Here is a 26,799-nt window from a genome sequence, read left to right on the forward strand (position 1 = left end):
TCCATACCCCTCCCATCTAAGTACCTAACCAAATTTCCCTTAAATTTTGAGACCGATCCTGCATCCACCACTTGTACTGGCAGCTTGTTCCACACTCTCACCACCCTCTGAGTGAAGGAGTTCCCCTCATGTTCCCCTTAAACATTTCACCTTTCACCCTAACCCATTTCATCTCGTTCTAGTCTCACCCAACCGCAGTGTAAAAAACCTTCTTGTATTTGCCCTACCTATACCTCTCATAATTTTGTATTTCTCTATCCAGTCACCCCTCAATCTTCTACAATCAAGGGGAAAAATTCCTAACCTATTCTACCTTTCCCTATAACTCAGGTCCTCCAGTGCTGGCAACATTCTTGCAAGTTTTATTTGCCACTCTTTCAATTTTATTTACATCTTTCCTGTAGGTAGGTGACCAGAACTGCACCCAGTACTTTAAGTTAGGCCTCACAAACATCTTATACAACTCAGAATCAGAATCAGGTTTAATATCACCGGCATAAGTTGTGAAATGTGTTAACTTTTTTGGCAGCAGTACAATGCAAGACATGATAATAGAGAGAAAAAGAAAACTGAATTACAGTAAGTATGTGTTAAATAGTAAATTAGTGCAAAAAAATAGGAATTTTGAGTAGTGAGATAATGTGCATGTGTTCAATGTCCATTTAGAAACTGGATGGCAGAGTGAAAGAAGCTGAATCATTGCGTGTGCGCCTTCAGGCTTCTGTACCTCCTTCCTGATGGTAGCAATGAGAAGAGGGCATGTCCAGGGTGGTGGAGGTCCTTAATGATGGATGCCACCTTTCTGAGGCACTGTTCCTTGAAGTTGACTTGGATACTACGGAGGCTAGTGCACATGATGGGGCTGGCTAATTTTACAACACTCTGTAGCTTACTTTGAATGTGTGCAGTAGCCCCACCCCCCATACCAGACAGCGATGCAGCCAGTTAGAATGGTGTCCACAGTACACCTGTGGAAATTTGTGAGTATTTTTTGTGACATACTAAATCTTCCCAAACTCCGAGTGAAATATAGCTGCTGTCTTGCCTTCTTTATAGGTGCATCGAAATATTGGGTCCAGGTTAGGTCCGTAGACTTATTGACACCTGGAAATTTGAAAGTTCTCACTCTCTCCACTTCTGATCCCTTTATGAAGACTGGTGTGTCTTACCTCGTCTTACCTTCTTTGATGTCCACAATTAGTTCTTTGGTCTTTGGTAAAGGAGAATCCTAAGGGCTTCTACAGATATATTAAGAGCAAAAGGACAGCATGGGACAAGATTGGTCCTCTGGCAGATCAGAATGGTAATCTATGTATGGAACCAAAAGAGTTGGGGATAGATCTTAAATAGATTTTGGTGACATTGAGTGCAAAGTTGTTGCTGCAACACCACTCAACCAGCTGGTATATCTCATTCCTGTACACCCTCTCGTCGCCATCTGAGATTCTGCTAACAATGGTTGTATTGACAACAAATTTATAGATGGTATTGGAACTGTGATCAGGAGTTGGGATGTTATTTCAACATAACATCCCAACTCCTGTACTCAATACATTTATTTCTGAAGGCCCATATGCCAAAAGCTTGCTTTACAACCCTATCTACCTGTGACAGCACTTTCAAGGAACTACAAATCTGTTCCCAGACCCTCTTTTCTACCACGCTCTTCAGTGACCTACCATTCACCATGAAAGAACTACCTTGGTTGCTCCTTCCAAAGTGCAACCCTTTGCATTAAATTCCATCTGCTGTTTTTCAGTCTACTTCAACAGCTAGTCCAGATCCCAATGCAAGTTTTGATAGTCTTCCTTGTTGTCCACTATGTCCCCGATTTTGTTGACATCTGCCTGATCTAGTTTATCACATTATCATCCATTTCATTTACATAGATAACAGACAACAATGGACCCAGCATCAATCCTTGCGATACACACTAGTCACAGGTCTTCAGTCAGAGAGGCAACCATCTACAAGCACTCTCTTCTGCAAAATCCATATCTAATCCAATTTACTACCTCATTTTGAATTCCAAGTATTTGAATCTTCTTGACCAACCTCCTATGTGGGACTTTGTTGAAAACCTTACTGAAGGCCATGTAGACAACATCCACTGCCTTGCCCTCATTAACTTTCCTGAGTAACTTCCTCAAAAAATTTTAAAATTTGTTAGACACTACGGACTATGCACAAAGCCATGTTAACAATCCCTAATTAGTCCCTATCTATCCAAATACTTACTTATCCCTTAGAGTACCTTCCGACAACTTTCCCCCTACTAATGTTAAGCTCACCAACTTATGACTTTCTGACTTAATCGTAGAGGCTTTCTTAAATAGCAGAACATCATTAGCTATCCTCGAATCCTCTGGCACCTCACCTGTAACTAGGGATTTTTTAAATATCTCTGCTAGGGCCCCTGCAATTTCTGCCCTAGCCTTCTACAGGGTTCAAGAGAACACGTTGTCAGGCCCTGAGGATTTATCCACCCTAATTTGCCTCAAGACAGCAAGCACCTCCTCCTCTGTAATTTCAATATGGTCCTTGCCTCACTGCAACGTTACCTCGCATCTGTAGATGCTGCATCTATCTCCCAAGTAAAAACAGATGCAAAAAATCCATTTAAGATCTTCCCCCATCTCTTTCGGTTCCAAGCATAGACTACCATTCTGATCTTCCAAAGGACCAATTTTGTCCCATGCTGTCCTTTTGCTCTTAATATATCTGTAGAAACCTTTACAATTCTCCTTCACCTTCTCTGTAAGAGCAACCTTGTGTCTTCTTATAGCACCTCTGATTTCCTTCCTAAGTGTTCTATTGCATTTCTTATACTCCTTAAGTACCTCATTGGTATCCGCCTGCCTATACCTGCTACGCACCTCCTTCTTTCACTTAAAAAGAGCCTCAGTATCTAAAAAACCAAGGTTCCTTAAACCTGTTATTCTTGCCTTTTTTATGACAGGAACATACATACTCTATACTTAGAAAATTTCACTTTTGAAGACCTCCCACTTAACCAAGTACACCTTTGCTAGGAAACAACCTGACCCAGTCCACACTTTCCAGGTCCTTCCTGATACCATCAAAATTGGCCTTTCTCCAGTTTAGAATCTCAGTCTGTGAACTAGACCTATTCTTTTCCATAATACCTTGAAACCAATGGCATTATGATCACCAGATGCAAAGCTTTCCCCTACACAAAGTTCTGTCACCTGCCTGGTCTCATTCCCTAACAGGAGATCTAGTATTGCACTCTCTAGTTGGGACTTCTATATACTGATTAAGGAAGTTTTCTTGAATACATTTGACAAACTCTTTATCATCTACCCTTTTACAGTATGGGAGTCCAGGTCAATGTGTGGAAAGTTAAAATCACCTACTATCACAACAAACACGAGGAAATCTGCAGATGCTGGAAATTCAAGCAACACACACAAAATGCTGGTGGAACACAGCAGGCCAGGCAGTATCTATAGGAAGCACTGTCGACAGTTCTATCCATAAAGCCTCACTAGATAAGCTCTCCAGTCTGTCCTGACTGAGTACTGCCTTGACATTTTTCCTGACTAGTAATGCTATACTTCCCCCTTTAACCCCTCCTGCTCTGTCACATTTAAAACAATGGAAACCCAGAACACTGAGCTGCCAGTCCTGCCACTCTTGCAACCAAGTCTCACTCATGGCAACAATGTCGTAATTCCACATGTTGATCCATGCTCTAAGCCATATATGTCAAACTCAAGGCCCGCGGGCCAAATTCGGCCCGCGGTGGAATTATCTTTGGCTCGTGAGATAATATCTAATTACTATTAAAGCTGGCCCCAGTAATCGAAGCGCCTATGGCGTATGATATGGCTAATGCTGAGTTTATTCAGGTACCAGGTTTTCAGGGTTTTTAGTGTTTATTCGGCAGTCTTCTTCATAAGAAACGGAATTTGTAAAGTGAAACACTTTGGAGTTATAGCAGAGACTGAGACCATGAGAGCAGGCTGAAAAAACGGAGGCAACGAAAGCTGCGTTCGCACGCGTCTGACTGATCCGGCCCGCATGAAGCTGCATTTTGCTCAATCCGGCCCGTGACCTAAAATGAGTTTGACACCCCTGCCCTAAGCCCATCTGCCTTTTCTACAATACTCCTTCCATTGAAATATACAAAGCTCAGAACATTAGTCCCACCATGCTCAGTCTTTTGATCCCTGACTTTGTAGGTAGACTTAATAACATCTTTCCCTGTAACCACTTCACTATCTATTCTGGTGTTCTGGTTCCCATCCTTCTGCAACTGCAGTTTAACCTGTCCAGTCCTACCTCCCCTCCCCACTATGCAATACCAGCAAATTTTTCCTCTCAGGTATTAGTCCCCCTCCAGTTCAGGTGTAAACTGTCCCTTCTGTATAGGTCACACCTTCCCTGGAAGAGAGCCCAATGATCCAAAGATCTGAAGCCCTCCCTCTTGCACCAACTTCTTAGCCATGTGTAAAACTATATGATCTTCCTATTTCCAGCCTCACTAGCACAGTCCTGGAGATCCTGTTCTCCAAATTCGCTCCTACCTCCCTGAACTCACTTTGCAGGACCTTGCCACCTACCTTACCCATGCCATTGGTACTGACTGGGACCACGACCCAGTTAAGAATGCTGTGGACTTGATCCGAGATATCCCTGACCCTAGCATCCAGGAACCATCCTGGAATCTTGTTCTCATCCACAGAATCTCCTTTATGTTCTCCTAACCAATGAATCCCCTATCAGTACAGCTTGTCTCTTCTCCTAGCTTCCCTCTGGGCCATAGAGCCAGACTCAGTGTCAGAGACATTCTTGATGCATCTTTTCCCTGGAAGGTTGCTCCCCCCCCAATGGTATCTAAAGCAGTATATTTATTATTGAGGTGAACGGCCACAGGGGTACTCTGCACTGGCTGTCTATTCTTTTTCCCTCTGCTGACAGTCACTCAGATATCAGCCTCCTGCAAATTAGGAGTGACTACCTCCCTGTAGCTTCTATCTGTCATCTCCTTATTCTTCGCTATGAGCTGAAGATCATCGAGCTGCAGCTCCAGTTCCTTAACACGGAATCTGCAGCTGGATGCACTTCTTGCAGGTGTAGTTTTAAGGGACACTGGAGGTCTCCCTACCTTCCCACATCCCACAGAAGGACCTACCAGTATTCTGTCAGGCATCCCCAATGCTCTAAATGTCCAATAAGGAATATAGAAAGAATAAACAAGAAAAGATAGTCTACCTATGGCCTAGCCTCTCTTCAGCAAAACCTTCAAGAAACAAAACCTCAGCTCCCCATGCCAGCACTGGCCCACTCACACAATGGGGCTTCCATGATAACCATTCCATTTAAACCTAACTTTTTTCTATTGGTCCTTGCTAAGTGCCTCATTTTGCGCAATCCCATGTCCCCTCGGGACTGTGGCGCGCAAAATGTGCTGTCTGCCCCACTCGCTTCTTTTAAACTCTTCCTCCAAGCAATTTGGTGTCTCCTTGGGACTATGGCACTCAAAAACATGCCAGTCACCCCCACTCACTTCGTTTAAACTCTCTGTACCTCCAAGCAATCCGGTGTCTCCTCATGACTCTGGCACGTTTAGGATTGAGATGCAAAAACCCATGGAATTCTCTACCACAAAAGGATGCAGTGGCTAAGTCACCAAATATGTTTAAGGAGAAGAATTCAAGACACAAAAGATACCAAAAAGTATGGAGAAAGAGTTGGAATTTGATATTGAGATAGAAAGTCAGTCAGAATCATTTTGAAAGGCCAACTGGCTGACTTGCGCTCCTATTTTTCCCTGTAATTGTTTTGTTTTATTATTAAGCAATAAACATGTTCCTATCAGGCATTAATTTTGTTTTGTTCAAATTACGTGTAGAAAACTTACAATGAAGTAAAGTTGATAAAACTGAGTCAGATCCAGGAAGAAATTCTGTGACTGAACAATGCGTCACCTTTGCCATTTCATGAGATTCTCATAAAGCTTACACATCTCACAGACTGGCTATTTGAATGTCTAATTTAGATTCTAATAAACTCTTAACAGTCTGCCAAATTGAATGCTCTGAGTGGAGAGAATGACAGACTCCATTTTAGATTTGAATACAGAATTATTTTCCTTTCATATATGCTGGCTGAAATATATAAAAGACTTGACTTGGTAAAGATCACCTTGAAACTTCTGGCAATATTTTAAAAAACGCAGCTATTTCATTGATGTCCTTCAGGGAAGTGAAACCTTATCCAGTCTGGGACTAACTGTGACTCTAATCCTAGAATCAAAGAAATATCCACCACATAATGAAACTCTAACCCATATAATACAATGGATTTTAAATTAATCCCACTACCTGGCTCTTGGTCCCTTGATTAATCCCACTACTTGGCTCTTGGTCCCTTGCCCTGTAGTTTATAGCTCTAGGAAGTCAAAGTTAAGGTTACTGTGATATGCATCAGTATATGTATGCACAGGTACAATGAAAATCTTCCTTGTAGCAGCATCATAAGTACATAGAATTAGGGACACACATTCACACAAAGAATTATACAACATAAAACAAAAGTCATACTGAAAAAAATCCATTGTAGTGCAAAGTGGTCATAGTGTTGCAATGCTGAGTTACTGATGAAGATTGTGCAGCTTGGTACATGTATAGAATGGGTGAAGGGAAGTAGATATTCTTGAACATGCTGGTGTGGGAATTTTGTACCATATGCCTGATGGTAGCTGCAAGTTGATGGCATGGCCTGAAAAGTGTGACATTTTATGATGACAAATGTTGCCTTCTTGGGATAACATCTTGTGTAGATATTACCAATTGTACTTAACTGTGTTTTCTTTTGAATCCAGAGGGGGCTTCTGCCTCTAATATCCTCCAAGTAGTGAGTTCCAGATCCATACCACTCGTTGAGGGAAAAAAATCCCCTCCTAACCATGTATTTTGTTTGGTTTGTATTGTCACATAGTGTACAGTGCAACTGTCTTAGGCACATGTAAAAAAAAATTATGTAAATTGAAAAAATAATGAAATGAAAAATTTCTAAATATCAAAAAAATTAAAAAGCAGTAAACAGTAAAAAAAAATCTAAATCAAATCAGTATTTGGCATGACCATCCTTTACCATTAAAACTCCATTAATTCTCTTATGTACGCTGTTGTGCAGTTTCATAAGAAAATTGACTGGTAGGTTGTTCCAAGTATCTTGGAGATCTTGCCACAGTTCTGCAGACTTTGGCTGTCTTGCATGTTTCTACCTCTCCAGGTAATCTCAGACAGCCTCGATGATGTTGAGATCAGGGATCGGTTGTAGAACTCCTTGTTCTTCTTTTCGCTGAAGTTAGTTCTTTATGACCTTGGCCATGTGTTTGGTGTTATTGTCCTGCTGCAGAATGAAGCAGAGACCCATTGGACACCCCCACCCCTCGATGTTATTGCATGATGGATGAAAATCTGCTTGTTCTTCTCGGCTTTGAGGTTTCCATTAATTCTGACCCGATTACCAGCTCCGGAGGGGTGGCAGGGATCTTCCACTGTGCTTCACTGATGGCTGTAGCCACTCGTCCATGTAGTGTTCTCCAGCTTTTCTACAGAAAACCTGCCTCCTGTTTGAGCCAAAAATGTCAAATTTTGACTTGTCAGTCCAGAGCACTTGCCGCCATTGTTCAGCACATCAGTGTTGTGTTTTAGTGCATAGGTGAGGCTCTTGGTTTTGTTTCCACTTGACAGGAATGGCTTTCTTGCAACAACTTTCCATGAAGACCACTTCTGACAAGACTTCTCTGGACTGCAGAGGGGTGTACTTGGGTTCCTGTGGTTTCTGAGTTCAGTACTAATAGCAGTGATAGACATTTTCTGATTCAGAAAGGATATCGATGTGATGAATCTCTTGTCTGCTGCACTCAGTTTCTGTTTCTCAACCTTGCCAGTTTCCTTATGCTTCTTCAGAAGAGTTTAGACGACACATATTGAAACTCCTGTTTGCCATGAAATTTCTGTTTGGGAGAGACCTTGCTAATGCAGGATGACCACCTTGTGTCTTGTTGCTCTACTCACTCTTGCCACAGTGTAAGGATTGATGGTTTAAAGGTTAAACTGTCACATCTGCCACACCCTCATCTTTTAGTTTGGTTGCCCTTCATTCAGGTTGATTCCTTCTGTGCGCATTTCTGTTTCATTTAATCAGTTTAGTTCATTCAATGCATTATGTCTTTGATCATTAGCACCTATTAGTTATCTTTGTTTAATCATACACTGGACTGTTTACCTACAAAGTCATCAAGTTTTTATTTGAAATGTGGTCTGTTACTTAATGTTACTTTCTTTAACAAAATACCAAAATTTCTCTGTCACATTTAATCTTTTGGAAAATGAATGTTTGGACATCTAAAATTTGCTTTTTTTCTTCTGACACACTAATGCAGGAAACAAAAAATAAATATCTAAAACAAAATTTATATTAAAAAACTAGGGTGCCTAAAACTTCTGCACAGTGTTATATACTGAAATAGAATTAAAAGCTTTTGATTACATGCCATCCAGACAGATTGTTCCATACACAAGTACATTAAGGTCGTAAAAATGTAAACAGAGTATAGAATATGTTGTTATAGTTACAGAGAAAGTGCTGTGCAAATAGATAAAGTGCAAGTTCCCAGCCATGTAGATTGAGAGATTAAGAATTCATCTTTTAGCGTCTAAGAGATCTGATACAGAGGCGATAGTAACAGTCCGTGAGCCTGGTGGTACGTGCTGTCAAGGTTTTGTATCTTCTGCCCAATGAGATAATTGGTAATTTGGTAAAATGGTTCATTATTATCACATGTACCGAGCTACAGTCTTGCATACCATCCATACATACAAATCAATTCATTGCAACAGTGCATTGAAATAGCACAAGGGGAAAAAAAAGAGTGCAGAATGAAGTGTTACAATTACATAAAAAGTAGACAATAAGATGCAAGGTCATAGCGAGTTAGACTGAGACCAAGCATCCAATCTGTTGTACTCAAGAACTGTGCAATAGTCTTATAACAACACAATAGATGTTTTCCTTGAGTCTGGTGGAATATGCTTCAGGCTTTTGTATCTTCTTTCCAATGAAAGTGGGGGGAGAGGAAAGAATGACTGTGGTAAAGGTGTCTTTGATATTGCCGGCTGCTTTACTGAGGCAGCAAGGAGTGTAAACAGAGTCTATGGATGGGAGGCTGGTCTCCATAATGTGCTAAACTGTGACCACAACACTCAGCAGTTTCTTTGTGATCACAGGCAATACAGTTGCCGTACCAAGCTAGGATGTGTTTGGGTAGAGTGCTTTCTACGGTCCATAGATTAAAAACTGTGGGCGTCAAAGGAGACATGCCAAATTTCTTGAGCCCCTTGAGGCAGTTTTGAGCTTTCTTGGCTATGGCATCAACATGGTTAGACCAAGGCAAGCTATTGGTAATGTTCACTCCTAGGAACTTGACTCCCTCAACCCTCTCAACTTAGGAGCACGTACGCTGCCCCCCTTTCTGTAATCAATGACTAGCTTGTTTGCTTTGCTGACATTAAGGGAAAGGCTGTTGTCTCTGCACCATGGCACCAAGCTCTCTGTTTCCTTCCTGTACTCTGATTCGTTGTTATTTGAGATATAGCCCACTACAGAGTTGTCATCTGCAAATATATAGATGGAATAAGAGCAGAATCTGGCTACGCAGTTGTGCGTCTCATAGGGAGTAGAGAAGGGGGCTGAGGATGTAGCCTTCTGGGACCACCGTGTTGCGAATGATTGTGGTGGAGGTGTCCTGACTGATTTGCGGTCTATGAGTCCCAGGTCTAAGAGTTTGGAGGTGAGTTTGCTTGAATGAAGAGAGGGGAGAAGGAAGGATTACTGGGGTAGAAGGAGTCTTTGATTATGTTTAAGTGTTCCCAAGGCAATAGAAGGTCTAGACAGAGTCAATGGAGGGGTGGTTGGTTTGTGTGATGGACTAGGCTATGTTCATAACTCTCTGCAATTTCTTACAATCTTGGGCATAGCATTTGCCGTACCAAGCTGCGAATCTTACAGAACAGTGCAGCACAAGAACAGGCCCTTTGGCCCATAATGTCTGCACCAACCATGATGTCAGTTTAAGCTGCCTGATTAAGGTCTCTAGCTCTCCATTTCCTGCTTGTTCATGCTTCTTTCTAAGTGCTTTTTAAACTACATGTAAATGTAAATCTGCATAAGGTCAGGAGCTTAGGGCATCCTTTGCCCAACATGGGCCTCCCATAATCTTATGGATCTCAGTTAGTCCTTTTCAAATACAACATTGTCAACCTGGTAAAAGTCTGTTGCCCAGGCAATGCCCTTGTATATCTTCTTGACACCCTCATTTGTGTTTCCATGTTCCCTCTGTAAAGTGCTGACCAGAACTGCATAAACTCCTCTCATTTTACCTTCCTGCAATTACATAGAGTCTTAGTAAGGCCAGAACTGGAGTACTATGTACAATTTTTGTCTCCTGTCCTAAAGAGAGCTATACATACTACACCAGAATGCCAGAATGATTTACCAGAGTGATTCCTGGAATGAGAAAACACTGAGTTGGTTGACCATTGTTCGTGTAAGTTGAAAGCTGACCTCTTTGAAGCATGCAAAATTGTTTGGCAGCTTTACAAGGTGTGAGGAGAATGTGCTCTGCTAAAGAGATTGTAACTACCGATTACTGTCCATTAATGACTGAGATTTGTTAACTGAGAACATGGCACTGATCATGTTGAATGATGACTCAAATTTGAGGAGCCTAAGCCTGCACTTCCCACTTCTTATGTTCGATTGTTCTTAGCTAATGTTTTATACAGTTCAAGTGCATTCTACAAGGCAACAGTGCTTCGACTTGCTATTTTTTCAGGGAACAGGCAAAAAATATCTATTTATAGTTCTCCCCAGCAGAAACAGTACAAATAAATAGGACAGCTGCACCATGTTGCAATGACCAGGACAAGGACGTTTGATGGTCAGCATGTTACCTGTTGTTAAACCGTCAATCCCTGCTCTTTTCTGAATCGGTTAGCCAGCAGCAAGGACTAGGAAATTTACAGTATATTTTGCTTCTGTGTGAATTTTGCAGGTTCCAAATAAAATGATGACTCGTTATTTTGAATGGGAAGTCTAAACAGAAGTGCTCTGGACAGCTACAAAGGTGTTGGATGTAATTATAGACTATTGTAAAACCTTAAAGAAATATTGTTAAAAGAGGCACTGAAATATGTAAGCCAAATAGTGGGTATATCTAATTAATCATTCACACTGCTGGTGTGAACACTTGGTCCTTGTATGTAACTTTTGAAAAGTTTGAAATTTTTGAGTTAATTTTCCTGATTTAGATTTATCTGGTGCCTTTAACTACTGCAGGGCTCCCAAGCTGCCTTCAGCCAAAGATTGTTCTGTAGAAAATATGGCCACTGCTAGTGTTCAGCTTGATCCCAAAAGGAGTAATAAGAAAATCAGCAAGTAATCTATTTGCTTTAGGGATACTGTCGCCCAAGCCATCAATTTTAACTGTTGTACACTTCAGGATGGTGTCAAGGGGCTATAATATTCACTTGAAAGCCGGGTAGTCTTGATTTCACTGCACAGCCAAAAGATGGCACCTCAGACTGTGCGGCATTTCCTCAGTACTGCTCTGGCATTTCAGCTTTTATTTGTGCATGATACTCTATATTGCAGTCAATGATTCTTAATTGTGAGACCTTTCCTTTCTCCTGCCATTTCAACTGGGGTTGGGGGAGTGGGGGGGGGGGGGGGGGGGGAGCTTGGTAAGATGCATTCATGGCAATTAGTTTCACTTCGTGTGTTCATAAAGTTATATTGCATGGAAACAGGCCCATCAGCCCGACTGGTCCATGCCAACCGAGATACCTCAAAGTACACTGGTCCCATTTGCTAGAGTTTGGCCTATAACCTTCTAACCCTTTCCAACTATCTTTTAAAAGTTTTCATGGTAGCTGCCTCAACCACTTCCTGCAGGAGATGGTTCCACATTGATATCACCCTTTGTGTTTTAAAAAAAAATGCCCCTCAAGTTCCTCTTAAGTCATTCCTCTCTCACTTTAAACCTGTGCCCTCTAGTTCTTGATGCCCCAACTCTTGGGGAAAAATACTGTATACATTCTAGCCCTATCATGATCTTATTCACATCCATAAGATCTTCTATGTTCTAAGAAATCAAGTCCTAGCCTGTCCATCCTCTCTCTATAAATATGTCCTTCGAGTCCTCCAGGCATCATTGTAAATCTTTTCTGCATTCTTTCCAGTGTGGTAACATCTTTTCTATAGGAGGGCAACCAAAACTAAACACATTACGCCCATGTGTAGCCTCACCAGTGGCTTCCAAACACTTATACTCAAAGCCCTGGTTTAAAAAGTTCAGCGTGTCAAAAGCTTTCTTCAAACCCAAGGTGTAGCCATGGGCACCCGTATGGGTCCCAGTTATGCCTGCCTTTTTGTTGGCTTTGTGGAACAGTCCATGTTCCAAGCCTATACGGGTATCCGTCCCCTTCTTTTCCTTCGCTACATCAATGACTGCATTGGCACTGCCTCCTGCACGCATGCTGAGCTCATTGACTTTATTAACTTTGCTTGAGTGTTGCTTTGGTCTTGCTGAAAGTAGGAATGGGTAGCTTCATTTGCTAGGGATTTATAAATGGAACTGCACTGAACAACTGAAGAGCACTGGGCCAAGGGCACAACCTTTGTTTGCAGCTCATATGCACAAACATAGCAGGATAGAACAAAGTGGTAAACTGAACCATATTAGACGATGGAATTTCCACCTTGGAAGCCCAGTTTTGGCTGAGTTTCAGAAAGCATTGTCAAATTCTGGGCTGAGCTTACATATCTTTGGAATGAAAAGAACTGCGGTTACATAATGCCTTTTTGACCTGATGGGAAGGACCTAAAGACCTGTTGCAGTGTAGAAAATATGGCAACCAATTGTAGGAAAGCAGTGGTGAGCAACACTGTGATTATCACCAGATGATCTGCTTTACCTTCTGGCTCACCCCATCCCCTCTCGAAATCTGTTACATTTTCAGTCCCCTAAGGCACTGATTTTGTTAATGATACAATTAAAATTTCTTTGATGCTCTTGAGACAGCTAAGATGTTATGCTTACTGGTACCCAGCTGGCTATGGTAGAGTGTATTTGAAGAGCTAATTGGCTTTGTGGACTTGACAGATATCACTGATTTTTTTTTTGTAAATTCTGAGAGGTAATTTATAAGCCGTGTATAAATTAGTTCATAATTTTTTGTCTCAAAATACTCACAATTATGAGTTTGCAATGGTTTATAACTGCAACAGATTTTTTAGGTAAGAATGCGTACCAACAGATTCAAGGACAGTTTCTGTCCTATTGTTATAAGACTCTTAAATGGATCTTTTGTAAGATAAAAATGAAATTTTGATCTCTCAGTCCAACTCACCATGGCCCTTGCACTTTATTTGTCCTGCATTTTCTCTGCATTTTTAAAATTTACTCTTTAGTACTCAGTAAAATTTAGTATGGAATGCTTGGTCTGGATAGCATGCAAACCAAAGCTCTTCACTGTTAACATGCAATTACCAGAGAACTAGGGAGAATCCTAGTGCTTGTGTGCTATCTAATCACCCAGTGTAGTTTGCATTGTGAGTGGTGGCTGTGGTTGCATATCTATAAAAGCTTGTGGGGTTTAGTCCAGCACTCCAGTGTTGGCCTGAAAGAGCAGGAGGATAATACATTTGGTCTACACTCAGTGTTTTCAAGACAAAAGCCTTTGTATCTGGCAGATTTTAAGCACTTTACTGAGTGCAAGTACAGGAATGCCAAGTACACAGACTAAAGTGCAGCTTTCTCCTTTAAACTGATCTCTGGACACCTGGGCTGCAACAATGGACTGGTCAACTCATCATGGAGTCCTCCAGTGCAATACATCCGCAGGTCTCCCACCTTCCAGACTGGGTGAAACCTATTTTAAAAGCAGCAGCTTCAATGAAATGAATGAAAAGAATTACCAGAATCTTAAGTTGATTTGTCATTGAATTTAATAGTTTTGTGAACTTTTTAACATTAATTTCTCATGAGGATCTACAAATGTGCAGGATGTTAAAGGTGGGCATTTTCAGATAGTCAAGGGGCCGGTGTTGAGACTGCTTCTTTTAAAGTTACATGTCAATGGTTTGGACGACAGAATTGATGGTTTTGTGGCCAGGTTGCGGTAGTAGATAGGTGGAGGACCAATAAGTGTTGAGGAAGCAGGGAGGCTGCAGAAGGACTTGGACAGATAAAAAAAAAGAGTAATTAAGTGGTAAATGGAATACAATTCAGGGAATTATACGGACATACTCTTTGGTAGAAGGAATAAGAACACAAACTATTTTCTAAATGGGGAGAAAATTCAAAAATTCCAAGTGCAAAGGGACTTGGAAATTTGGGATGTGTACTTCTCACTGGAAGATAATTGGCCTGATGGTGGTATTCTGAAGTGGTTTGATGGAGGAGACATTGAGAAATTGCTTTCAGCATAGAGGAGAGATTGAATGCAGTAGCTATGGTAGTGACTAATAGTCTGAGTGTAGAATTCAGGAGAATTATTTCTTTCCTCCCAGAAGGCAAGAACACAGCATTCATGACGCAAGTACCTACAAAGGTGCTTAATTGGATGTAAGATGGATCGGGTTAATCTTGGCACTTGGATTGCTTGACACCCTCATTGTAGACGGATAGAGAAAGTTAATAAAGAGTTGAAAAGGAGGAACTAAATGTAAAAAAAATTGAAAACTGAATCAATAATGCATACCTTGTTCTAACAAAAGTCACAGACCTGTTTCCTTAACTGTTTCTCTTTCCATTGACGCTGCCTGATCTGATGAAAGCTTCCAGCATTTTCTGTTTTTATTTCAGAATTCCATCATCTGCAGTTTTTTAAAAAAATATTCTACAATTATCAATCTGCTGGATTGTGTGGCTACAGAAGAACGTGCCATTCCGATTGATTTAGTTTTACATTTCAACCCCATATGGCAGGTCGATGACATCTTGGGAGAAGACAGCGACAATGAAAGTGATACTGAGAAAGAAGAGAAGGTGAAGGAGCAGGTTGAACAGCCCCAAGAGAAGGTGCAAAAGCAAGAAGAGCTGAGACCAGAACCTGGAGCAACAGAAAGCGTGAAGGCCGAAATGGAAACAAGGCCGAAATCATCATCCAGTGAAGGAAGCTTGACGGGCAGAGTTCCCAGGTAAGGTTGCACCTTGTTCCTGCTTCAGAAATAACACGTATTATCACTGACTGCTGAGATGTGGAATTGTTGTTCTGCAGAAGAAGTATAGTGCAAAGACGTAAAAATTATTATAAATTACAAAAATAAATAGTGCCCAGAAATGGAATATTGAGGTAGTATTTGTGGGTTCATGGACTATTCAGAAATCTGATGGTGGAGGGGGTGAGGCTGATTCGGAATCATTCATTGTGGGTCTTTGGACTCCTGTGCTTCCTTCCCGATTGTGGTAACAAGAAAAGGCCATGCCCAGGGTGCCCTTTGAGGAAGGAGATATCGCCAACACTAATTCTGGCTTAAAAGCTTCTATCATGTCAACCATTTGCTCAAAGTTTAGTTTTGTCTTTGCTTTGAGCCTCAGTAATTCTGATGAATTCCTTAAAAGCTTCCACCAAGCCTGCCACTTTATGAATTCCCAGAGGTGAAGTTTCACTTTGACTTTGAAGGCCATTGATTCAGATGCTACTGGTACTGAGGTTAAGTTTTGCACTCTTTCTAGCGTGCGTACTCTCCTGTGGAGTATTTACTATATGAATTATGAGGTAAATCACTGATCTCTTGTTCTTTGAAGTCGATGAGACTGAATTTCAGAATGCATTTGAAAATACTCGTCATAACTTTGAGTGTTTAGTACATAGAAAATAAAAAAAAAACGTAAAGCAAAGGGATTTGCAGGATTGCAAAGAAAAATGTATGGAACTAATTGCCTCACAGTTTCAGAGATCCGGGTCTAATTCTGACCTCCATCTCTAACTGCCTGGAGTGTGCAAGTTCTCCCAGTTTACTTACACATTTCAAAGGCATACACGTTAGTGGGTTAATGATGCCTACTCGTCATTCCTGTCAATTTCTAACTACGATGCAAGATTACCTCCCTTATTTTGAATACTGGGTTAATGTATCGGGAGCGGTTGATGGCTCTGGATCTGTACTCACTGGAGAGTACAAGAATGAAGAGTGATCTCCTTGAAACCTGCCGAATATTGAAAGGCCTAGATAGAGTAAACATGAAGAGAATGTTCCCAGTAGTGGCAGAGTGCAAGACCAGAGGGGACAGCCTGAAATTCACAGGACATCCTTTTAGAAAAGGGATGAAGAAGAATTTCTTTAGCCAGAGAGTGGTGATTCTATGGAATTCATTGCCACAGACGGTTGTGGAAGCCAAGTTATTGGATATACCTAATGTAGAGGTTGATACATTCTTGATCAGTAAAGGATTCAAAGGTTATGAGGGAATAGACAGGAGAATGGGACGGAGAAGGAAAATAAATCAGCCATGATTGAATAGCAGAATGACTCAATCATGGACTTATGGCCTAATTCTGCTCCTATGCCTTAAGATTTTAATAGGCTGCTGTCAATTGCCCCTGGTATATAGGTAAGTGGTAGGATGTAGGAAAGTGTGGAGAATAGTTTACAGGGAAAATTGAAATTACAGGGAATGCTGTGAGAATCAGCATAGACTTAAGGGCCAAATGTCTACCTGACATTTGGAAATTGTAATTTTCACCAGATCAACAAAGCCACAATAACACAAGTTAATGGCCTCCTGTGCTGTAAAATTCCATGGGTCTAATGCACACGGGGAGCCATGGAGTAAAAGCAAGCACACTGACCAAACTGATGGTCAATTGCCAGCATGCAGTGCATAAGAATTAGAATTGTGCAATAATTTCTGACCTTCATATCAAAATTTGCATCTGTAAATGAGTAAAAAGAAATCACCATTTTTCACCATCAGCAGGAATAAGAGTTTAATGTCTATTTTTTAAGGAATGCTCAAAGATTAAATGTTATCAAAATCTCTAGAATGGAAGCTTTAAGTTTGAGGTCTATACTTAGCTGTTGCCTAGCATATAGCAAAAAAAAACCATGGAAACAGACTTCATAGCATCCCGTTATCTTTCTTGGATGAGACTTTCTGGAAAACATATTTACTTTTAAAATCACATATTCCCTTGCCAATATATTTCCTGTCATTAAATCTGTGGCTTCTTAAATCATTATTTTTGGAGTTCATAAACAAAAGAGTATAATTTTCTTACGCAAAAGGTGTAAAGTGTAAAGAAATGCCAGAGGAAGTGGTTGTGTCGAGTATAATAACAACTTTTTAAAGCTACTTAAATAGGTACATCGATAGAGAAATATTTAGAAGGTTATGGGCCAAATGCTGGCAAATGGAAGTATTTGAGTGGGCGTGTTGATCGGTATGGACCTGTTGAGTCAAAGGGCCTGCTCCCATGTTGTATGACTCTATTTTTCTTTTCTTGTGATTTTTTTTAATTGAAGTTCATCATCAAACAAACATTTCCATAAGATGTATTTCAGACATTGTACATATATATCATATAATCATATATTCACAAATCTCCACATAGTATTTATCTGAGATATACACTTATAGAAAAGAGTGGAGAGAAAAAACAAGCAAAAGGAAAAAACTATGTACAAGTAGGGAGTGATCTTTTTTTTTACAACATATTCACTGATTTGTGAGAATAAAATCAGGCCTATGAGGCATTATGTAGTTAAACCATTTTTCCCAGTATGAATCAAATTGTTCCAGCTTATGATTAACAGATGTTGTTATCTTCTCCATTTTGTAAATGTCCATTGTAATTTCCATCCATCCATTTAAAGCTGGGCTCTCCTGTGATAACCATTTCCTAGTAAGAGTCTTTTTACCAGCCCAGCCACTAACAGTATATTCATTAAATATTTATCTCTTTTCAACCATTCTTGAGGTATATATCCAAAATATATTGTCTTACTCTCTACGGGTATTTCACATTTAAAGATGTCTTGTAGGGCATTGTGTATCCCTCTCCAATAGTCTATGATAACGGCAGTCCCAAAAAATATGATAATGATTTGCATTTTGATCTCCACAATTTCTCCAGTGAACAGGGAGGTTACTATCATAATGGGATTTCTGAGAGGTTGTAATAAAATATCTTATCAAGTTTTTCCATCCAAACTCCCTCCATTTCTTTGAACTGGTACACTTCTATTGATACCTCCATATTGTTGTCCATTCTTCCTCAGATATAATTATCCCTCCTTCCTTCTCCCATTTTGTTTTAATGTATGAAGTCGAATGTGTTTTAAGATTTGACAACCCCTTATACATGCTTGAAATGATTCTACTACCGTTATCTGAATTATATGCTTTTCTAAATAGCTCTATCAAACATGTACTTGCCTTGGTTAATAGGTATCTTTTAATGGGAGGTTGGTTGTGGATAAATGTGTGAGCTGATTTATTATTACAGGGAAATTACTTTAAATGTAGAGATCTTTAAGAATCCCAGCACAGATGAAGTGGACTGAATGCTGTACTCTCTCTGTTGTAATATTTCTAATCCAAAACCTAACTGGTTAATTTCCACTGGAAATAGTGAAACTTCAAAGTACAGTCCATCCAGGTTATAGCTGTTGAGACCACTCATTGCTGGGCTAAATGATTCAAAGTTTTCTACTGTGTTGCCATTATTGACATCCTAATTGTTGCACTGTTATGATTTATGCGTTATCAATTATGTTATTATCAATGCAATGTACTATTTTAGTGGTAAGTACATCTGGTGAGCCTGTGTTTTTCAAAGGTACAACACCAAATAAAAATGTGGAGACATCCAGTACGTCATGTAGCATCATTGAAAAGAGAAAGAGTCAATGTTTCTGCTCTGAAACTTTTCATCAGAATTGAGAATGAGAGAATACTTATTAATTTTCACTAGCAGGGAAGATGGAAGAAGGATAGATAAAATAAATGGAGTAGATTTGAGTAGAGTGAGACCAAATAGGCGAATGTGGCAGTTAATTGGCAGATTAACCTTTTTGTTTTGCCAGTGTAATGTGCTGCAAATTATAAAGCTGTGGGACATACCTAGCACGTCAGACTTCACAAACAGAGAAAAGAGAAACTGAGCCAAAATACTGTGAGAGGAGACAAACCAAGAGAGACTGAAAAACTTGACTTTCCACCCATCCTCTTATCCTGCAACATAAGACGTGTCTTTCTTGTAATTTTTCAATTTCTCTTGGTATTAAATTCCCCTTTTATATCAACAATCTCAGGCCAATTGAATTTTTGTGATTTTAGCTCCATTTGTGTAAGATTCTCAGATTCATAATCTGTTCCCACAGAGATAATTGTTTCTCAAAAGTTTCTAAATTTTCCATTGTATTTCAATAATAAATTGCTTAAATAACTATTTTGCAGTTTCACTGGGATCTCTGCCTGAGTTCTAGCCGAAAGCCTGTATGGCAACAATATTACCCATAATTTGAAACTAGATTCAAAATCCCTTAAAATTACTATTGTGAAAAATGGAGATTGACTAATAGAGTAAAAGTGACATCAATCCACACTTAAAATGCAGAATATTATTGTTGGTACTGGGTAATCAGAATGGTAAAATACTTGTTTTCTAACGTTTCTCATTTCAACTGAGAGATTGTTGACCAGTGATCAATCAGAATCAGATTAGTTATCACAGACTTAAATAATATGAAATTCATTGCTTTGTGGCAGAAGTACAGTGCAAAGACACAAAATTACTATAAATTACAAAAATAAATAAATTGTTCCAGTAAAAGAGGCATAACGACATGGTGTTCATGGACCTTTCCAAAATCTGATGGAGGAGGGGAAGAAGCTGTTCCTATTATTGAGTGGACATCTTAGTGATGGATGCTGCCTGCTTGAAGTGCTGTCTCATTGAGGCACAATTTCCACCCCCCCCCCCCCCCCCACCATTTCTTTGTATTATGGACAGGAGCTTTTGTTTCTAAAAGTTGCTATAAGTAATGATCAAGTTCATAACGTCGGCAGTGGTGATTATTTTTATATGCACAAGTACAGTGAAGTACAGATACTTTGGAAACCTTGCTTGCAGTGGGCATGTAGATTCATACAGAACATATCGTACATAAATTACACATGACAGAAAAGAATAGAGTGCAAAATAACACACACAAAATGCTGGAGGAACTCAGCTAGTCAGGCAGCATCTGTAGGTTTAGGGTCGTGCAGGACAGTTCAAGAACCTAATGGATGTAGAAATGTAGCTGTTCCTGAACATGGTGATGTCGGTTTGTTCTTGTCACAATATCAAAATCAAAGAAGATCAAGTAGCACTTGGGGAAGTAGGACGGAGAGAAAGCAAGAGAGAAAGGTATGCTGCTCCTGCATGCCTCAGACACTGACTTCTTTACGCATTGCACAACAGCCAGTGCAGTATATTTGTTGCCTTGAAATGGGGATTTGAGAACTAGCCAGCTTAACTCATTCTCTTCATGACATCAGGAAAATTGTGGCACCTCCAAAGACAAGAGTCTGCATCAGAATTGCACAGAAAAGCTGTTTCTGGAGATGCAGGCTAAAGGAACTGATTAAAGGATTAAAAATGAGGAAGCACTGGAAATATACTCCAGGTTAGGGAGGTTGTTAGTGCTAGTGCTGTTATTGACAGAAAACTGCACCTCTGTCCTCCTCTCACTCTTACCCTGCCACCCTGAGCTCCTGCCCTCCCCACGTACCTCCTGAATCTCTCCCCCATTCTTTCTTAACTCCTCCCCACTTCTCTCCCTCCTCTCCTAGTCCCAAACCTTACTCCTCCCCTTCCCTTACCGTCTCTTTCTCTCCTCCACACTCTTTATGCTTTCTGATCTGTCTGGTATTTTCTGCATTTTTTTCTTTGATCTTGGACCCATAGTATCTTTATTATGCACCAGAAGAGACATATTCTTAAATATGAATGGTACATTTAGAAAATATTGCTATGGTTTAAGACATATTTGATAAAATATTTGCATGCAACAATTCCTATATTTTTGCTGGAAAGAAATATATGCAGTTTGTTTTACAGCAACTAATTAAGCATTTTGAGTGAAAATATTGTTACTTAAATGTTTATATAATGAAGTACTGAAAGTGCTTTTGATCTCATTTTTAAATATTATGAATCTTTGCAAATTGGTTATAATGATGTACTATTCTTGGACAAGGTTAATAGAGGTTTATTGATTCTAGCTTCTCGTTGCCAGTAATTACCAGAGTTACATGTAATCAAAACATGCTTATCATCTAAGGTATTTCCCTATACTGCAAAGATCAAAGACTTTGTTCCCTCTCTATCTCCCCCTTCACATATTACTTCATTTTTTTTCAAGGTTTGATCCAATGTAATCCAAATGTGCTTGTGTACTGTTTATTGAGCACCTCTGCTCCATCCACCAAAAGCAGAATTTCACGGTGGCCAACCATTTCCATTCCTATTCCCATACTCATTCCGACATGTTGGTCCATGACCTCCTCTTTTGCCATGATGAGGCCACTCTCAGGGTTGAGGAGCAACACCACAATAGTCTCTGATTGCATGAATATTGATTTCTCCTTCCAATAATTTTTTTCCCTCCCCTTTCCCTCTGCTTGTACTCTCCACTTGACTTCTCACATCATCTCCTCACCAGCCTATCACCTCCACCCTGGTGCCCCTCTACCGTCCCTTTCTTCCCTAGTCCACTCTCCTGTTCTATCGGATTTCTTCTTCCCCAGCCCATTACCTTTCCCACCTACCTGACTTTACCTATCACTTTTTTAGCTAGTCCTCCTTCCCTTCTCCCCATCTTTTTAATCTGGTGTTTTCTCCTTCCTTTCCAGTCCTGAAGAAGGGTCTTGGCCTGAACAGTTGACTGTTCATTCATTTCCATAGCTGCTGCTTGACCTGCTGAGTTCCTCCAGCATTTTGTGTGTGTTGCTCTGGTTTCCAGCATCTGCAGAATCACTTGTGTTTATGATTTGCTGCTCCACTGCGAAGCCTCTTCAAAGTATGCCTCCCCTGAAGAAGTTTAAATTGTCTCTTCAACAGGGGTTCAGTGAGACTGTTTCTCACTGCTTCACTTCTGTGATCTTTGCTGCGCTCTGACTCTTCGACCATGTACTCACCGAGACTTGCCAGTATGGCCACTTACCCTTCCTGGAAGCTTGTCCTCACTGCTGTCTTGTTCTATATGGCTTCCAGCTCAGTGTTCAGGAGCCACAGAGGATGCCAAGTACCCATGTTTGACTGACTGCTTCTCCTGCCACTTCTCAAATCCACGCACAACCCTCTTGGCCATGCGGAGATACCCGCAGGCTATGTCACAGTCTCTTCCACAGCCCTGGGCCCCTCTCTCCTCTAACTGTCATGGATCTCCCTGACAGTTCGACCACTGCTGGATCCGCACCTTCATCCACCAGTTCTTCACCTTTCTCATGTCCAGGAGGATGGGAAGATCTCCTGTCTCCAGACCATGGATCCTGCTTCCTCCAACTCTGGTTCTGATGGGCCTGGACCCCTTCAAACTGCAGATCCTGCCTTCTCCAACTCCAGTTCCGCTGGCTGTAGATGCCTCCAGACCTTGGATACCATTGTCATCATTTGCGGCTGTATGACCCCAGGTGCCTCCAGACCACAGATCCTACCACCACCAACTCACGTTCTAATGACTGTGGAAGCTTTCATACTGTGAATTATCCAGCCTCTAGCTCTGGACCTCAGCTGTCACCATCCCCAGGAGACCTTCCCCATTGGTGCTTAGCCCCTGGGCTTCCTTTCCTCCATCATCACAGTCAAACCCTGTGTTTCTCAGGCTACCCTGTCACCTCTTGGGTTATCTGAGCCTCCATCTTCCTCCCACCCTACCTTCCCTCTATAACATTAAGGCAGCGGGAAGACAGGCTGAGTGCAGATGTCTGGGAACTGGAGGAGAAACAGGTGAAGGCAGCATCAATGATGGAGGAAGCAAAACCCCATTCTTTGAAGAAGGAAGACTGATGTCCTAGAAGGGAAACCGTCTGATGCCACCAACTCTTCTCCCTTCCCTCCTCTAATCCATGTCTTCACCATTCCCTCTGACCTAAAAGCTCTCCACTTCTCTCTCAACAGAAGAGCAAACCAGTTCTCCTCCAACACCACCCTCCTCCATCTGGCAGAACTGGTCCTCACCCTCAAAAGTTTCTCCTTCAGCTCCTTCTGCATTCTCCCAACTCAAGGAGTGCCATGGGCACCCGCAAGGACCCCAGCTACACCTGCCTTTTTAATGACTATGTAAAACAGTCCATGTTCCAAGTCATCCACGGTAATCCTTCACAACTCTTCCTGTGTTACATTGACAACTGCATTGGTGATGCCTCCTGCACCCATGTTGAGTTCATCAGTTTCATCATCTTTGCCTCCAACTTCCACCCTGCTCTTCAATTCACTTGCTCCATTTCTGACACCTCTCTCCACTTTCTCAATCTCTCTGTCTCCACCTCTGGAGTCAAACTGTCTGTCGGCATCTTTTATAAGCCTACTGATTCCCACGAAGATTATACTCCTCGCAACCTGTCTCCTGTAAAAACGCTAATCTGTATTCTCATCTAATTATACCTCTTCCCACCCTGTAAAAACCTTGTTAATCTTGTTAAAACCTTTTTATCAGTTCCTTTTCCTTCGCCGCATCTGTTCCCAGGATGAAGCTTTCCCTTCCAGGATATCTGTCTTCCTTCTTCAAAGAATGGGGTTTTGCTTCCTCCATCATTGATGCTGCCCTCACCTGTTTCTCCTCCAGTTCCCAGACATCTGCACTCAGCCTGTCTTCCCGCTGCCTTAACAAGGGTAGAATTCTTTCTGTCCTCACTTGCTACCAATTACATACGCCTCCACAACTTCCATTGTCTTCAACAGGATCCTACCACCAAGTACATTCCCCCCCCCCCCCCCATCCCCAACTTTCCACCGGGATTGCACCCTCCATGATTCCCTTGTCCATTTGTCCCACTCCATTAATCTCCCTCCTGGCATGTATCCCTGCAAGTGGCAGAAGTGCTACATCTGTCCGTTCACCTCCTCCCTCTTCTCCATTCAAGGCCCCAAACAGTCCTTCCTGGTGAGGCAGAAATTTCAACTGTGAATCTGTTGGTGTTGTCTATTGTATCCAGTTCTCCTGATGCGGTCTCCTCTAAATTGGTGAAACCTGATGTAAATTGGGAGAGAATTTTGTCAAACACCTCTGCTCCATCAACAAAAAGCAGAATTGCCCGGTAGCCAAACATTTTAATTCCCATTCCAACATGTTGGCCCATGGCCTCTTTTGTCACAGTGAGACCACTCTCAAGGTTGAGGAGCAACACCTCACATTCTTTTTAGGTAGCTTCCAACTGGTTGGCATGAATATGGATTTCTCCTTTCAGTAATTTTTTCCTTCTTCCCTCTGCTTCTATTCCCCACTCTTACCTCTTCTCACCTGCCCCCCTTCTCTTCCCCTTCTTCCACGGTCCACTCTCCTCTCCTATCACATTCCTTCTTCTCCACCCTTTTCCCTTTCCCACCCACCTAGTTTGACCTGTTACCTTCCAGCTAGTCCTCCTTTCCTCTCCCACCATTTTATTCCAGTGTTTCCCCCCTTCCTTTCCAGCCCTGAACCAAGGTTTCAGCCCAAAACATCAAATATTTGTTCATTTCCATTAATGCTGTGTGACCTGAATTCCTCCAGCATTTTGTGTGTATTTATAATCAGCTATTTGTTTCTAATAAAATATCTCACTCTTCATAATTAGTATTTAAAAAAAACTAATGTGTCAGATATTTTACATTCAGGTTTTAATGGGGAAACAGTGTGAGCAGATTAATTTTTATTCATGCTTAATGTTTAGTTTGGCATTTCTGTGTGCTATTTTAACTAATTAACCTAGATATTGCACGATGCTTTCCTTGAAGAATGCTGCCCATAAAATTCCAATTGATCAGGAGAGAGGTCTATAGATTTTTGGATATTCAGGAAAATAATGGATGAAGGATTAAAACAGAAATGACTACTCCAGAAATCTAAATATCTGAATGCTGAGGTAAAAAAGAGCCACGTTCTTTCTGAATGACAGGGCAAACTCAGTATATGATCTTCAAGGCATGGGCCTCCACTTTGAAATGACAATGAACACTGACAATTGCATCATTGTGTTGGAAGCATTTAATTGTTATCCCCGTGTTCAAAATGCTTAGGTTTTATTTTAATTAACCATTGCCAATGTGTGACTTTAATGAGAACTCAAATTAGCTGCTTCTGAGAGGTGGATTTGAAAGTAGTTGTTCAGGGATTAATTTTTTTATAGTTTAATTGTAATGTATTAAACAGCAAACTTAAAATGGAATCTTGAATTTGAATTTTTTTTAGAAGTATCAGTATCAGATATCACCCATTTTAAGATGGAATTGAGGAGTTTGAACTACCCCTCAACCATAAAGCTCTTGAATAAAAGGAAATAACTGCTCTCTCTTGCCTCATCTTTGTCATGTTCCTACAACCAATGATCTCACTTTAAGGACTCTTTATCTCATTATCTCATATATTTACATTTGCACAGTTTGTTGCCTTCTGCACTCAGGTTGACCTTTCATTGATCCTGTTAAATTTACTGATCTATAGATTTACTGAATATGCCCACAGGAAAAAGAATCTCAGGGTTGTATATGGTGATATATATGTACTTTGATAATAAAATTTACTTTGAACTTCGAGTAGCAGCATTCAAAATAATTGAATGTATTTAAGGCATATGTAGATTTTTAGTTAATAGGAGAGTCAAGTTTTATGGAGTACACATAAGCAAGTGGAGCTGAGGCCAAGATCTTCCATGAGTCATATGGTCTATTTCTGCTTTTGTTCCTTAAATTCTTATAATAGAAATAATTCAGATGTTAAGTCACGTGTTAAAGATGAAGAGTAACCCGCTTAAGAGAGAGATGAGACAGAATGTTCTTTCTCCATCACAGGGAATGAAAGTCACTGAGGTAGTTAAATTCTTGATCAGGAAGGGGTGAGATTGCCAAAGGTAGATGAATATGGAGTTGCGGCTACAATCAGATCTGTCATGGCCTAGCCAAACAGTGGAGGAGGCACCAAGAGGCTAAGTGACTAATCTTGCTCCTACTTCATGCATTTGTATGTAAGGGTGTTACTTAATGCTCTCGGCATTGATATTATATCATATTAACAAAAGAACTGCAGGATAATTTGGTGTGATCACTGGCTTAATGTTAGAAGTAAGCATGCCTGAAGGGTGATTCTGTTCTGCGTCTATGTCCATTATATAACTTGCATCCATTCCATAATACACCCTTCTGACTAATCTGTCCCTAATTTCTGATGCTTCTTCTGGATTGTTTCCATACCAGGCTTCTAACAATTCTGTTTTGCAAAATAATTGCCATAACATTCATGGGCAAGAATATGCGCCTTTCTGCAGCATTCCCATTAACACATTGGTACCTGCAGTACTCATTATAACCACACTTGAAACTGCATATATGGAATAATTTACCCAACGATATTTATTATTTGAGCATCACTTGTGTGTTACTGTTTGGGTAATTTGATTTTCCTATACACAGGAAGCAGACATCTATGACAATGCTGGAATTTTTTGTCCATCTCTCATTGCTCCCAAACTGGGGAAGGCTGTTAAGAGACAACCCTGGCACTGCTAAAGAT

At 40.7% G+C, this 26,799-nt stretch overlaps 1 protein-coding gene across 1 annotated transcript in view; it reads left to right on the forward strand.

The window, feature by feature from the left end:
• Positions 1 to 26,799, forward strand: part of ctdp1 (CTD (carboxy-terminal domain, RNA polymerase II, polypeptide A) phosphatase, subunit 1) — a 322,423-nt gene that overhangs the window by 203,617 nt on the left and 92,007 nt on the right. Inside the window, exon 12 of the mRNA XM_073050724.1 lies at positions 15,029 to 15,240. Within this exon, the coding sequence (XP_072906825.1) occupies positions 15,029 to 15,240 (212 nt within the window). The remainder of the gene's footprint in view (positions 1 to 15,028; positions 15,241 to 26,799) is intronic.

Source organism: Hemitrygon akajei, chromosome 1 (genome assembly GCF_048418815.1).
Source record: "Hemitrygon akajei chromosome 1, sHemAka1.3, whole genome shotgun sequence".
Lineage (NCBI taxonomy): Eukaryota > Metazoa > Chordata > Chondrichthyes > Myliobatiformes > Dasyatidae > Hemitrygon > Hemitrygon akajei.